The sequence below is a fragment of the Carya illinoinensis genome, chromosome 7 (assembly GCF_018687715.1).
Source record: "Carya illinoinensis cultivar Pawnee chromosome 7, C.illinoinensisPawnee_v1, whole genome shotgun sequence".
In the NCBI taxonomy this organism is placed as follows: domain Eukaryota; kingdom Viridiplantae; phylum Streptophyta; class Magnoliopsida; order Fagales; family Juglandaceae; genus Carya; species Carya illinoinensis.
Genome location: NC_056758.1, coordinates 42893381 through 42909564, shown reverse-complemented (window position 1 = coordinate 42909564; position 16184 = coordinate 42893381). Strand labels below are relative to the sequence as shown.

Below are 16184 nucleotides of genomic sequence, written 5' to 3'. Positions count from 1 at the left end.
GCAGATAATTAAAATTACATCAGTTTCTATGTTTATTTTTATAACATTTGTTTATCAATTATCTATAAAATAGTCATCTACATATTATTTTGTAAAAATTATAAAATAATTATATCCATATCATTTTTTTTAACTTATTAAGGTAATTTCAAACATCTCGTATGGTCACTGTTGTTGTGGTCCACAACAATCACCTTTTGTAACTTATTCTCCAATTATTTTCTTTTGATTTTATTATTATGTCGTAGATTGTATTCATTATGCAACTCATCATTACATAAAAAATTATTAATGTCAATCATAGTAGTTAAAACAGTTACAACGCATCAGTTTTTGTTATTATTATCACTGTCACCTTTGTAACTCGAAATCAATCCCTATCCAATTCATTATTAAAATATGACATTGTTTTATCACTCACCACCTATACCATCAAGAATCATCTCTCTTCCCTATAGTACATCTAAAACTACCATAATCTCTCTCTCTCTCTCTCTCTCTCTTTTTTCAAGAAACTTCATATATATATATATATATATATAGCTAATACCATAGGATACATTGTTCAAACCCAAAATTATACAGATAAGGGTAGATCTTTTTCACTGAGAAATTGCAATAAAGAATGAGGAAATTTGATTAGAGGGATATTATCAAATGCTTGCATTGCCACTACCCATTACTCCAGATTGTACGCACATCAATTTTAAGATATATGAATTTTCCTCACTTTTCCATTCCAATAATGAATTTAAAAGATGTTTGATATTGCTAACTATAGGGCTCAAGATCCAATCTTTGATAGCGGAGTGAGAAATTGTTTTGATTGTAACATTTGAATTTCCTTGTAGAATAATACTTTCCAGGTTTAGAGTAGTTTATTCTTTAATGCTCGTTAATGCCACTGATGCTTCTCTTAAGTTTGAGCTACAACTGCATGAGAGTTCAATTTTTGCAAACACAATTTCACTTGTATCTTTCACAAATATTGCTGCTGATATATTTCCTCGATGCTTGACTACAACATAAAAAAAAAAAAATTTGAGATGAAACCCAACTAGATACATATCTTCATTTTCTCTTTCCAATGATCAAGCTCTGGAGTGTTGTTGAAAAATACTTTGAACTGATTCTATATAGGACCTAAGGGAGGGAATGTATTGATTGTGCTCCAATTTGTTCCTAAGTGTTCATAACAATGGTGGCAAAGTTCTAAAAGGAATGATGCTCTTCCTTTGGGATGTTAACTTTCGATGGATTGAAGATGATTCTAATCCAATTAGAGATAGATTTGCTTGTAAACAGGGAGAGATCTTCAGGCTCAATTTTGTATAAAATAACATTTGATGAGCTCCTATTCAAGGGGAATGACATAACTAATTAAAACCATGGTTGGAAGAAGGTAATGGCAAATTTTCCAAATAAGTAATTTAAAATGGTCTTGCAGCTTAATTTTCCATAAACCTTTCCAATTGAAAGTGGAAGTGGGAGGGAAGTCCTCACTTACCAACTTAGCATAGACTGATCTGACAAATAAATTTCATAATAAATTGTGAAGCCATCTAATTTTGTTAGGAGAATAATGGAAGCTGTATGTTGTCAACAGAATTTTTTGAATTTCTTTAGATATATGTTCCATGAAGAGTATGTCAATGAGAAATGTATTCCACCTCTTGGGATTTTCAAGGGTCAACTTGGCCACTTTGGTATTTTGCTCATAACCAGAATATAAGGGATTTGGAAGAGGCTTGACAGATGGTATGGAGGGGATCCAAGGATCATCCCATACGTTAGTGTTGACACCATTTTTAATTTGAAAGTAAATACTGGTTCTCATAAATTCTTTTTGATTGAGAAGACATTTCCAAAACAATGAATTCGAAGGTTTGGAGATGGCTTCAAAGAACAAGTTGGTCCTAGAATAAATTTTTTAAATTGCTTATTTCCATAAACTGGAAGCCCCATTGATTAAGTTCCATGCAAACTGCATAACAAGAGCTGAATTTAAAGCAAACATATTTTTTTAGGCCAAAACCTCCCAAAGATTTTGGAGTGCAAATAGTTTTCCAAAATTTTGGAGTAAATTTACGCTTGTCTTGTTCATTGTAACCCCACCAGAATCTACGGAATAGATCATCCATTTTTTATCTATAGAGATTTTTGAATAAAGGAGGTGGACATGACATAAGAGGGAATAGTATTGGCCATGGCTCTGACTAGGATAGCTTTTTACGTTTGCGATAGGATTTTGGTTTTCCATCCTTGAAGCTTTGCTTTGATTTTTTCCAAAAGATCCGAAGAAATGATTTCCTGTTATAACTATATATAAACTATACATATTTTGATGATATATAACTATATATAAACTTTAAATCAACCATTGTCTTTTAATTCAACAAGGCATTATTAACCGGACCGTAAAAGAGATGGAAAAGTGCTACATACACAAATAGAGTACACATAAATAAATTTATAAATTAATGTGATTTTATGTGATCTGTTAAATCTACTTTACAATTTAACGTATTATATCAAACCATGTCAATTTATAGATTTACATTTATATATATTTTTTTGTAACTAAAGTATTTCTCAATGAGATATGTACAAAGATAAATAATATTATATACAAATCCTGAACGTATAGATTTAGATATTTTATAAAAGGTGAAACCTATGTGAAAAGTGTGACAAACTCATATTTTAATACTGAAATCTATTTTTTTATAAAAAAATTGTGTAAAATTTATACATTTAATACTTGTAACTACGTTACACATGCACAAAATATCAATTTTAAATTATACGTCCAGTACTGCCTTTTGATTAAAAATAAATAAAAATTCACGAACAATTATAAATAGATACTAACAAAACCTTCTCCATCGGTGGAATGTCAACGGTTGAGACACGCGCGGGCGTTTCGAAGTAGGAACAGCAGTCAGCACACACGTCAATCCCGCTGTCGTTTATTTTATCTTTTATTTTATTTATGGAAAAATTGATCCTGCTGTAGAATGTCTGACTTGTACATGCCTTTTCACTGTTTAGTGTATCTAACCAGTCTAACCGATCAAAACAGGCATTTATTCTATATTTCGCAGAATATTTCGTCCAAAGAACAACACCGTCCGGCTTTTTTAGATCAACGGTGATTCGACGGCTACCATCAACATCAGCGCCCATATTAGGTTAAACTAGTATAAGATCGAGTTCATCTAGTTCCTGCCTCCATCCAATACTTTTGAGAACAACGAGGTAGTGGCATTCTCGTCATTTAGAATAAATTGACGGCTACTGGTTGGCAGAGAATCCAGTAGCAGAAGATTTTAGAGATTTGGAGTTTGGTGGTGGTCCCAACTCCCAAGGGTGGTCCCTCGTCTTTGCATTTATGACGTGGCATTGCCCAATCTGAACGGGAGCTGTCTAGTGGGCCGTTCACGTGGCATGATGAAAGACTTAAGCAGCGAGTGGTCAGTGGGAATGCGACACGCGTCGAGATTGGCAATCTATGATCTTGTCGTTTATTGTGTTGTATATAATATAATAAAAAAAAAATTTAGTTTTATGTGTATATTATTCGACACAATATCTAGGCCTGTGTTTAATATCGCGGGCCCGGCAGTTGGATACGGCCAACGTCATGGTTCCAACGCATGCAAAAACCTATCAAAAGTATCAGGCGTGAAGCTTTCAAAGCACGCTCCGTATCTTGTTCAATTTTGTTGTTGGTTGGTTGGTAGAAACACCGCAACACTGCTCAACCCATTCAACGACTTGCTTGAATTTGAAAGCGTACTGTTACATCTAAAAAATATCATATAAAAATAATTTTATAAATTAATATGATTTTATTTAATATATTAAATCTATTTTATAATAAAATTATTTTTAGAATCAGACAAATGATATTAAATTATGTTAATTTATATAATTAATTTTATATAATTAAAATATTTCTCATTTGAGAGGAATAAGTGCTCTACCCTGCCAACGAGTTTCACATTTGTTAATTGTTGTGTTGTGTAGTTTTTTTTCATTTTAATTATTTTTTATAATATATAAATATAATAATACTAAATATAATTAATAATTATGCAATTCCCAAAATTCGTATATTTAAAAATGTTATATCGCGTTAATATAGAAGAAATATTAATAAAGATATATAAATCTTATTTTTAATTAAATTATTATTATTATTATTATTATTTTTTAAAGAAGGAATGAATTATTGAGGAGGAATGACACAAATGCAGCTGTAGAAGCCTAGAAGGGATATTATTGGGGGTAGTTGTTTGTAAATGAGATTGGAGAGGCATGTGTTTAACAAACGAGGCGAGGAGCACGTGGAGGAAGCAGGAGCACAATGGATTGCCGTGGTCCCACAAAATAAAATCACAAGGTACAATGTTACTGTTCACACGCACGCGAGTTGTACCAAGGAAAACATGATAACACGATCATTAAGAGCTTTGGAGTTTGGATAGACCACCACATCTCACATCTCTTAGATTACGATATCCCAAGTTTCTATCCCTTTTTTTATGAGGTCGTCTGCTCTGTGTACGTTCCTGTTGAACGGCACAGATCGACCCTCGAACTTTATGATCTCGACCGTTCAATTCGACGTTTGTGATTTGTGAACATTACAAAAAAAGGAAAAACAAAACAGCATGGACGCGAGATCTTGGCCTTTTCATAAATCTACACGCAAGGTCAAAGAAAAAGATAAGCGGATCAATCTTATGTGCCCACGCCTATCTTTTCCGTTTTACGTGCCAAAGATCAACAGTTTTAACTCCAACGTAACAAAAAAAAAATTACCCCCCTTTTTTAAGTTTTACTGTATAAATATTACTTTTTTTATATTTAAAATTAAAATTGATATTATTTTCATTAAAATTTAATTTTTTATCAATTATATTAAATAGAATCAATACGCAGAACCGTTTACAATAAAAATTTTGCCATTTGTAAATACTATTTGTTGCCTTTCTCATCTCAGAAAAATAATTATAAAATTAAGAAAAAATCTAATTATAAGTACAATTATATACTAATATGTATACTAATTTAATGTGATTGGTCAAAAACTAAATTTTATTAAAAATAATGTTAATTTAAATTTTAAATATGAAGGAATTAGTATTAGTACGTAAATTACTACTTATACGTAAATTTTTTCATGCGATTTTACTTGTATGTAATAAAATTCTAAAATTAATATACACAGTGTAACTTTAGGCACTTTTATCATTTATTTATGCAAGATTTTATTCCTTACATTATTATTTTATTTTATTATGTAAAATGGAATATATTTATTACTATTAAATAATTTTTTATTAATAAAAATATCATATTTTATATAATAATATAAAAATATAGTGTATACATTACTCTTTATTTAAACAAAAAGTTGGGCAGGATAAAATGTTAAGGGTTGTTTGAATAATAAGATGAGATGAAATAATTTTATACAAAAGTTAAAATTTTAAAAAAATTGTTATAATATTTTTTTAATATCATTATTGTTTTATAATTTAAAAATTTTGAATTGTTTATTATATTTTGTATAAAGTTATAATTATGATATGAAATAAAAATAGATGATTTTTCAATTCAAACAGTTCCTAAAAATCATATTATTGTGTCTGAAGTCAAGTGAGTAAAAATAAATAAGATTATTTAAATAACTTTACACTATACACTATTTATTTAATAAAATTTAAATTTAAAAATTTATTTTTAAATTAAATTATACTACATAAATAATGTGTAGTGTAAAGAATTACAAAAAAAAGCCTAATCACGTATTTTCTATGTAACTAAATAACCAAATATTTAAGGTTAGGATTGGGGAAGATGACGAGTTTTAAAATTTTTATTTTATTAATATAATTTTTTTATATTTTCTTATAAAATATAATAAATAATTTAATTTTTTAAAATTTAAAAATAATAATAATATTAAAATATAATATTTTAAAGTTTTATGTAAAATAAAAAATTTAGTAGAATCTAAGGGTGCAGAAGAAAGACGTATCCTGATAAAAATAGGCAGGGTCACAGCATAAGTGTCTAACCATCCAGACTGATACTGCAGTGGTGCTTTTTGGATTGTGTGGTTGATATGAAATTAGATCCTTGTAAGATTTGGGGCCACGTCTGTGTAGAGCGCATGATATTTCCATTTAAATAAGGTAATGGCCGTCAACCTCATAGCACCAAATAATAATTAGACCTATCTACGCTCTTTTTTTATATAGCCGATGATCAGCGTGATCGCGATAGTGACTTTTGGTTTTATATTTCCTTTATTTATCCACTACATTGTAATATCTCCTCCAATTAGGAACTTATAAAAAAAAAGAAAGAAAGAAAGAAATCAGGCCCCATTTTCTTAAGACTTCTCTCTCTCTCTCTCTTTTATTTTTTAATCTTTTTTAATGTATATAAAATTAAGATAGTCATTCTCGTTGGCCTCTCTCTCTCTCTCTCTCTCTCTCTCTATCTTTTCTCCGCTGTATTTCAATATCTTTATCCGATCCGAGTCAGTCACTTCGTAGCAAAAGTCACTTAGATTGAGATGCAGATAGCGGCTCAAGGTGAATGAATATCGGAGATAATTGATGGTTGACATCAGACAACGCCACTTTAAAGATTGGAAAATGCTTGTTTTTCTTCAAAAGTATCTTTAATGTATTTTATTTTTATTTTTTTAAAAATTTGATTGTTAATGAATTTTGAAAAACACTTTTAAAGGACAACCTAACATCACCTTTAAAGATTATATCAATAAAATGACAAGTAACAGCTAATCAGTCCATGATTGAGATGCATGCAAAGTACTTCAATATAGCATGAGGCCTTAGAAAGGACCTTTCATCAGCAATATCCTCTGTCTGGAAAAATATTACTATGCCCTCTCTCATGTCCCTTTAGAGTGATTGTTGGTCATAAATTTTTTATTTATTAATTAAAAAAATAAATTTAAATATTTTGATATATTTTTTAAAAATACAAAAAAAAATAAAAATGTGCATGCAGTCAAAATGAGCTGTGCACCACCCTTTTTATTGACAAATTAGTTTGTCTCATCCTTAACATTTGACATGTTAAAATTTGTAAGTGGACGACAAAGAATTCCCACAAGTGTATTTTTTTCATGTGCTTTTTTAATCATTTTAAATATTTTTTAAAATATAACAATATTATTAAAAATATTTTCTTAATTATTAAATTAAAAAAAAATGTCGAGACCCAATATTGAAACCTACTATCGGGGAGACACCTAGCATGTTCCTTTGTAAGTTTATCACGTCAGTGATGCAAAGAGCAGATGCTCAACATCGTCCATAAAGCAAAGAACATTTTTCAAGCACTTCTATATTCTTCTTTCCCTTGAAAAGAGAAATAAATTATGGGGGGGAAAGGTGCAACTTTCAAACGCTTGAAAAAGAAGAAAAAGTTACTGTATTTGGCAATATGCATTCAGTGGATTTGTAGCCCAACCTCTAATCCAACAAGAAAGAAGTTTTATCATAAACTTATGGGCTTGGGTTCAGAAACAGGGAAGGATTCAATATAATGCTGACAGCCGACAAAGAAATAAAAGCCCAATAGTTTTGTTAATTTAATCAAATAATATTTGTTACTTTTTTTTTTTTTTCTCTCTCTCTCTCTATAATACACCATTTTTTTTTTAAAGAAAGGAAAAACTATTAAAAAGAAAAATAAAAAATCCCTGGTGGAAACTATGACACGTGACAGGGACCAGGTTCGTCCACGAGCCTCTGCCTTTTCACCCAAGCAAGCTTTTTATATTCATGTGCCAGCCCATGTACAAGTTTCCACCAATGCGATGGGTATTGCCGATAAAGTACACGTAGGATCGTTTATCCACTTTATTTTTGGCCTCTTTTTGTTATAGTCGAGTAGACTTTTCCGGCTCGTTTCTTTCATGTGAAACTAGTTAAAGCTGCGGTGCTTTGCTAACGGGAGCCTTGCCGACTCTTTTCCCTCCAATCCAATCCCTTCCTCTACTTGCAAGCCTTCCCTATTCCTTTCACTACTCACATCACAATCTCTCCGTCTCTCTCGGAAAACTTGTGGTTTCTGTTTGGGGGAGATCGGTGATGGATATGATGGAAAGAGGAAGCGAGGGATAAGAGGAATATTAACTCATATCAGCAAGGAGCACGGATGTGCACCGCAGAGGTTTGCCATGGTCTTCTCTGCCGCTCTACGCCCCAATCTTCCCGCCACCTTTTCTCACATTTGCTCCAAGGTAACCTCCGTCCCCCCCTGTGTGTGTGTATTTCCTGGTTTCATGATATTTTGTTATTTGGTTTCTGATTTTAAAAAAAGGAAATGAATAACTGGGGAGAAGGAATAAAAAGAGACGATATAAACAAATAATGACAGAATGTACTAAATATATTTTTACAAAATTAGCCAGCGTTTGGACAAAGCTTTGGCAGATTGTAATTGCAGTGAACTGTAAACTTAATGCTTGTGTGCTCTTCACAGAATTTGAAATATCAATGGATCTAATGAGCTCTTCCTACTTAAAAATTGATTTGAGTGGTAGTGAATGTGAAATTTGGAGTTGATATGTTTCTACTTATCTTTGAGACGAAAGAAAAGAGGGTTTATTTGGTTTTCCAGATTTAAGGGCAAAGCAAATTTCTATTGTTTATTTTTTTCCTGCAGTTATGCTACTCGAGGCTCAACAAGAGGCAGGATAAACTAGCTTTTCTGACGACAAAAAGAAGAGGCCATTGCTTGAAGGTCGTTAGAGCTGTCTTAAATAAGAGGAAGATTAGCATTAATGACAATGGGCCAACTGAATCTGCAAAGATTCTTCTTGAGAGATTGTTTGAGCAGACGCAGAAACTGGAAGAACGGATGACCCAAGATTCTTACCCCCCTGAAGATGTTCAGCCGCTGCTTAACCTTGAGGTACTGGAGTCTGATCTTCAGGCTGTATTGTCAGCCTTGAAGCAAAAGGAAGAAGATCTACAGGATGTTGAAAGCATAGTCCTGTTGGAGCACAGTCAGTTAAACTGTGCAAAGGAGGAGTTGGAGCGGCGGGAAGAAGAAATTACTGCTGCTCACTGTAAGTATGAAAAATTAGAAGAGGAGATGAAGAAATCTAATCGTAATTTAGCTTCTCAAGCCAGGCAGATAGAAGATCTAAAGCTTCAACTCAAGGAGAGAGACGAGGAGGTTGCCACTGCCCAGTCTTCCCTATCTTTAAAAGAAGAGGAAATGGAAAAATTGAGAGTTGAATTGGTGAAGAAGATTGAAGAAGCTTCGAAGACTGATTCTGAACTTAAATCTAAAATCCAGCTCTTAAATGAAGCCAATGAAGTCATTCAGAAACAAGAATATGAGCTTCAGGGACTCCGGGAAGCTATCAGGGAGAAAGAAGAAGAACTAGAAGTTTCCTTGACCCTAAAGAAACTTGAAGTGGAGAAGCTAAAAGCTGCAGAGGCCAACTTGGAGAAGAGGACAATGGAGTGGTTATTAGCCCAGGAAGAACTGAATAAAGTGGCAGAAAAAGCATCTAAACATGCAAGGGAAACAGATGAAACTCTTGAGGATTTCAGAAGAGTAAAAAAACTTCTTGCTGACGTGAGGTCCGAGTTGGTTTCTTCTCAGAAATCTCTGGCATCCTCTTGGCAGAAAATGGAAGAACAAGAGGTCCAGTTGGAAAAGCAACTAACAGAACTTGAGGAACGGAAGAAAAATGTTATGTCTTACATGGTGAGTTTGAAAGATGCCCAAATTGAAGTAGAGAGTGAGAGAGTAAAGCTTAGAGTTGCACAAGCTCGAAAGAAGGAGCTTGAACGGGACCTATCCATGGACAAGGAGCTGATGGAAGATTTGCAGGAGGAGTTGAAGAAAGAGAGAGCTTCTCTGCAGCAGGCAATCCAGGACATGTCATTGCTCCAGGAAGAGCTAGACCAAAAAAACACAGAATTTGAAAGGATGAATAATATTCTCCAGGTGAAAGAGTCAGAGTCGGTGGAGGCTAAGCTTGAAATCCAGCACTTGAAATCTGAGCAGGCTGCACTTCAGCTTGTCTTGGAGGAGAAGGACATGGAACTCTTAAATGCAAGGAAGAAGTTGGAGGGACTAAACCAGGAAATTGGAGAGCTAAAGATGCTTATGAACAGCAGAGAGGACCAGCTTATTTTAGCCACAACTATGCTGAAGGAGAAGGATGAACATGTTGAGTTGATGCAACATGAGTTAAATGATGTCAAGCTGAAGTTCTCTGAAGCTAATACTGCGGTGAAACAGATTGTAGAGCTAACGAATAAATTGGCCATGTCCATTAAGAATGAAAACTCTACTTCAGTGAGTGCATTTGATGACATGGGCCACGAGTTCCTCCAGCAGCTATTAGAGAAACCTGCAGACGATTTTAGTTTGCAGAAAAGACAAGTTGAGACTGAGCTCAAGTTGACCAGAGAAAGCTTAAGAATGAAAGAAATTGAAGTGCTGGCTGTACAGAGGGCCCTAACACTCAAAGACGAGGAGCTCAGAACTGTTATTGGGAGATTAGATGCAAGGGAGAAAGAACTAAAAAAGTTAAAGGAAGAACTGAATGAAGATGCTAATGATCTGAGGAAGCTTTATGCTTTGGCACAAGAGAGAATTGGTGATGCAGGTACTGGGGATTTGGCACTTGAGAAGCTTCAACTTGAGGCAGCTCAATTGGAAGTTGAGGCTGCAACTTGTGCTCTCAGCAAACTTATAGATATGGGTCGGGAGCTTTTAAATAAAGCTAGCGTAAGCCTTGATGCTGATAGTGATGTAAGTGTCTTACCACAAAATGACTCCGATACGGGGATGGATGTGGTTGGGCACAGTGAATGTCTGACTGAGGTTAAATATGGAGTTGAAAGGCTTTCAGCTTTGACAGAGCAGCTTGTGCAAGAGGCTGGAATTGCATAAATAGTAAACTGACTATGAAGCTAGCGGCCAGATTTTGCATAAACATTGTTGACATTGTCTAACAGCACCAATTCATATGGATCCGCTCCTTTATTGTGACATTGTTGACGAAATATGTTCATATGTGAAAGGTTAGATTTTTTGTTTTGTGGTAAAAAAAAAGTTTTTCCTTGCGGGTATTTATATTATAATTTCATTTAATGAGTTAATGTGATGATGAATCTGGAGTTGAAGCGGTCATTTTCTGCATAATCCCTCTCTTGATCATCCAGCAGCCTCTCTCTCTCTCTAGGAGGCCGCCCAATAATGCACAGGCTTCTAACTCGCACAATATGCCTGTAGATTTTATCATTTTAAAACGTCAATATGCCTCCATTTTATACGAAGTAAACCATCGAAAACCTATTAAAATTTAAGCATCGAGAAATACGACGTAAACCTGTAGGTTTTATAACATCAATATGCCTAATTTTTCCCGAGAATCTGAATGGGATTTTCCATTCGTTGCAGGAATCGGAAATAAATAGTGTGGATAGCCGAATTAGGAAATTTAAGTAATGTAGGAAACGATCGATGTACAGAAGTGTGTGTCTCTCTCTCTCTATGACAAGAGAGATGACGCTTTTATGCTGAAGGGTTTCTTCTGAGACCCATATCATCGCCCCTAATCATGTGCAGGGCCACAACCCCATATCACAATTGCTAGAGTGAATACCCAGGTCACCGTGGTTCATGAGGGATTTTCTTCTACATCGCTCGGCCAAGAACCCGTCCAAGTCTAACGTCATTGGAAGTACCCCAACAAAGAATCATTTAGTCTAAATGCCTGCAAATTGCCATTATATTCATAACCTATCCGAGTTTTGAGTACTTGGTTTTCCAGAATCTAAAACAGGGCACCTTCATGTGCTAAACCAGCCAACATTACTAATAATCAAAGCAAATTAGTTGACTAGCATAAGTGAATCTTTACAAATTATGGACAGCCAGACACGGACAGCCAGACATGTCTGTGCTGAAGCTATACATAAACATTTGGGAGAAACATTAGTTCCTATTGTACTGTAGCTGGAAATCAGTCAAATACCCTGACTGGCTAACAGACTAGCGATGTTAACCTGCATGAACTTTAGCCAACTTTAACTCTGGGCATATAAGCTAAGCACAACAGCTACCGAGCAGGGCTAACACCTTCTCTGAAAAGCATATTTGCCACTTTTGGAGGGATCCACAAAGAATTGCTAGCATTTTGGCCATCCATGTATTGACTGTCGGTCTGTATTGAACTGGCCTCGTGCTTCTTCACTTTTGATCTCCCCATTTTCTTTCCAGCAAAGATTCCTAGCTTCATGGCTGTAAATAAGCCTAATGTAATCAGGAGTGGTCTCACTGCCCAGTGAAAATCCTCCAGGTGTTGATACTTCCTCACCATCCCTGGACACTTTTTAAATGTAACCATTTCTACTTCAGCTGGATCAGCCAAGAAGGTGGTCCATTCGTCTCCAAAAGTCAAAATCCCAGGAAACTTAACTATGAGGCACCCATTTGGTAGGATCCGCCAAATCCTCCCCGTTGCCCAAGTCCCACTCCTTTTACGAGGCCATTCAAATCGAGGGCTCAGAATATTGGTTTTCAGTCTAACAAACTGGCCCACATGGTAGGATTCTGCCATCTGGAATTCGGAAGAGCTTCCCTTCCAAAGAGTTTGCATCCCTATAAATCCAACAGCCACACTACCGTTGCGATTTATAGAATGAATGATACCTACTGGTGAGTGCTTCTTGTCTTCTTCCTTCAAGCATACCCAATCACCAGCTGCCAAGCCAAATGTTACCCGCTCCAGTGTTGTTACAGGAACTCTTAATGGGTCATGGACGCCGTGGACCCTCACCAAAACAAAACCATCTCTATCCGTGTCACGTTCCAAACCCACTACCGTCCCTTCGAGGGCATCCATGTTTTCTGTTTTACGTGAATTTGGTGCCTTTCTGGAACGCACCATGTCACCCACTTGCAGATGATCCTTGGCAAGGAACCACTCTGTGTAACTGGTATTACTTGATTTTTCCTTGATTGGCATGCTCCCAAGACCCATCCAGCCTCCATCATTTTCGATGGCATTCTTCAAGCTGCAAGTTTTGTGATCATCAATAACACAAAAAAAATAAAATAAAAAAAGAGTTGTGAACCGCAGATCTTTCATTTGTCTCACTCAGATTTACTACCATCTGAAAGATATCTCAAGGGGAAGAAATGAGAAGCCAAAATATTACTGTACAAAAAGAAGAATAGTTCCTGGTGCATTTTTTGGGCATAGCAATTCTTATCTTTTCATAAAAAGTTTTTCTTTTCTTTAAGTGTTTGCTTTGCTTCTCAATCCTCCATTTGGCAGATTGATTAGTCTTTAGACACTGGGAGGCCGACTTGAACACAGCAAGACACAGTGAGCTTGAACCTTTCTTGGGGACAGCTGCTTAGACAAAAGTTTTGAATTCAAAATATCTATATAGAATTGACAAACAAATATAAGCCACAGAACTATTTGGCCGCAAAGCACGTGTCATGTGCTCATACGAGATTGAGCCCAATGATCTAAACGTAGACTCCAATCGGGGAGGATATGCTATTAAAAGATTATTGACTTTAACAGTGCTGGTTTTCACTGAAGAAAAAACAATCTTAGTCCTCGACAATTTTGAATTCATTAACTGATCTAAAAAGTCCAGGCTGGAGGCTTACGATTTTGAATGCAGTAGCCCTTATGTAGTCTAAAATATGAATGATCATTTCATCTACATATGACCTCTACTTATTCATAAACTTGTTCAGCCAATCAAAAATATCACAGAGCCAGAGACTGGGTATAAGCTGTCCTTGAATTGGTGCAAGTCATACATCCCAACCAATGAACAAGACTAAATACAACATGACAGCAGTTTCTGGCAGCTAAGTCCAACGGCAACCTAATATATGAGAAGACATTTATCTGTAAACGTGAATGAAACATACAGATTTAGAACGGAGAGTTACCTTCTAAAAACATGCAGTATGTGGGTCATCAAAGGACGATTCCTCAAGTCATACTCAAAGCAACCGATAAGAACATTCTCCAGTAGAGGAGGAAGGCCACCAGGAATATATGGTGTTTCTTGCTTTCTGACAACTGAATGATAAATTTCATCCACTGATCTCCCACGCCAAGGCCGAACACCAGTAATCATCTCAACAATGCAACAACCAAATCCCCATGAATCAGTCTCCAAGGATATTGGACCTCTTACTTCTGGTTGCCATTGTTCTGGAGCCATATAGTTCGGTGATCCAAGCCTGCGAGCCATATCTGAGCTTGGCAATGGAATACCAAGCAGTAGATAAGGAATACCAACATCTCCTAGCAAAGCTTGGTTATTTTCATTAAGGAGCACATTAGAAGGTTTAAGGTTAAGCACCAAGATCTCTTTTGAGTGCAGTTCAAGAATTCCCTCAGCCAAATCAATACCGTACCTGTAACCAGCAGCATACACTCAGAACTGAACATCAATTCTTCGCTATTTTACTCATTAAGTAGAAATACAATAAAAGCATATTTCCTGTCCAATCCGGACCCAATTCACCTTAAAACATCAGGCAATGAAAGCTTCTCCCCTTGAAGGCGAGCCATTTTGTCACCAACTGATCCCTCATAGAATTTCATAACGATGCATATCTGTAATATAACAAATTAAAAAGAAAAGAAAAGAATATCACTCTTTACCAACCTTGAAAAGTCAGACAATATAATCTCCCTATGGTGCATCAAATCCAAATACAACTACGAAACTCAACCTTTCCACTCATAACTGAAACCCCATGTAGCCAACAAACACCTCCTATCCCTAGACATTTGAAAAGCAAATCCTCTAACTTATCCAGCACAGCCCTCGTGTGATCCTCTTTGATTGAATGTAAAACTTTGACAGCCACTTCATGAAACTCGTCATAGTCTTCGGTTGACTGATGATGAGTTGCTAACCAAACATCCCCAAAAGGGCCCCTCCCGATTCTGTGTCGAAGTCTCAATTTCGCAGGTTCAATCCATGAGCTTTTCCGGCTTGACGAGGCCACCACGGTTGTTCTAGGGTGGTCAGGATCATCTTCAAGAAGCTCGAAGTCAAAAGAAGCGTCCGGTTGTGTGGGAACAATTTGTTTAGCCATTTCCTTAATCTGATATAAAGCAAGATGAATTTGATTGTCGAACAAAGTCTTAGTTTTACCCGATCAGTAATTACAAGACAAATATCAAAACGAATTATACGATGGGAAAGGATTTTTCATATAAAGAAAGCTAAACACCCGCGTCTAAACTGAGCTCAGCACTGTTTGTATGCTGAGAAACAGGAGAAAAAGTCCAGAATTTCACGGTAACTATCTAAAAAAAATTTCATACGCTTTTGAGGAGTCCATTGACGAAAAAACTTAGAGCCAATTCATCCCCTCGTAATCATTATACATAGAGATGGAAGCAAAACCAAGCACAAGTTCAGAAAAAAAACAACAAGAAGAACAATAACAAATCGTTCTCTAAGAAACCAAACAAACCTTCGAAGGATTAAAAAAAGAAAAAAAGGAACTTACAGAAAGCGAAGTGTCGACGAATTAGAAATGAAAATAAACAGAGAGAGATAGAGAGGAGAGTTGCAGAAGGCAGAAAGACTTTCAATTCGAGGGCTGAAACCCGAAAGAGGGAGTATAGAAAGTATGGGAGAGATATTTAGAAAGTTTGGGGAAGGAAAACGCAGAGAGGGGGGATGCACGTACATCCACTCCGCTCCATTGAAGATTGAAGACCCTTTGCCTATGGGCCGGTGTCTCCTCACGTGGGGCCCTCCAGAATTTTCAATCTTGATCCAGTGGGCCATTTGGGTCGAATGACCATTCAGCCCTGTACTGAATTGTTTTTAATTTAATTCATCCATTGAAAATTGATTGGACAATAATAACAGTTACTGAATATGGAGCGGTACTACTATGCTGTTTATGGTGCACCGTTCAAGCTGACCGCTATATACTTTTTGTGGGTTTGTTTTTTTGTATATTTTTTTCACATTTTTAATAAATTTTTATATTTTTAAAAAATAAAAAATATATTTAAAATAACTTCTTTAATCATTATATATAAAAAAAAAAGATTAACGATTACTTTGAACGGTTACAAGAGAGGAGCGAGGCATATA

General features: G+C 35.4%; 2 protein-coding genes across 2 annotated transcripts; one reads left to right on the top strand and one right to left on the bottom strand.

Moving 5' to 3' along the window:
- The first annotated feature begins 7874 nt into the window (after positions 1 to 7874).
- LOC122315196 (trichohyalin) lies at positions 7875 to 11211 on the top strand. Its single transcript, XM_043130993.1, has 2 exons — positions 7875 to 8293; positions 8719 to 11211. The coding sequence occupies exons 1-2, from the start codon at positions 8231 to 8233 to the stop codon at positions 10969 to 10971; spliced, it is 2316 nt and encodes a 771-aa protein (XP_042986927.1). The 5' UTR covers positions 7875 to 8230; the 3' UTR covers positions 10972 to 11211.
- Positions 11212 to 11878: 667 nt separating this feature from the next.
- LOC122315197 (E3 ubiquitin-protein ligase KEG-like) lies at positions 11879 to 15783 on the bottom strand. Its single transcript, XM_043130994.1, has 5 exons — positions 15586 to 15783; positions 14797 to 15174; positions 14586 to 14677; positions 14002 to 14475; positions 11879 to 13100 (listed from the first exon to the last, which is right to left on the bottom strand). Exons 2-5 carry the CDS (start codon positions 15163 to 15165, stop codon positions 12143 to 12145), a joined length of 1893 nt encoding a protein of 630 aa, XP_042986928.1. The 5' UTR covers positions 15166 to 15174; positions 15586 to 15783; the 3' UTR covers positions 11879 to 12142.
- Between the last annotated feature and the right edge of the window lie 401 nt (positions 15784 to 16184).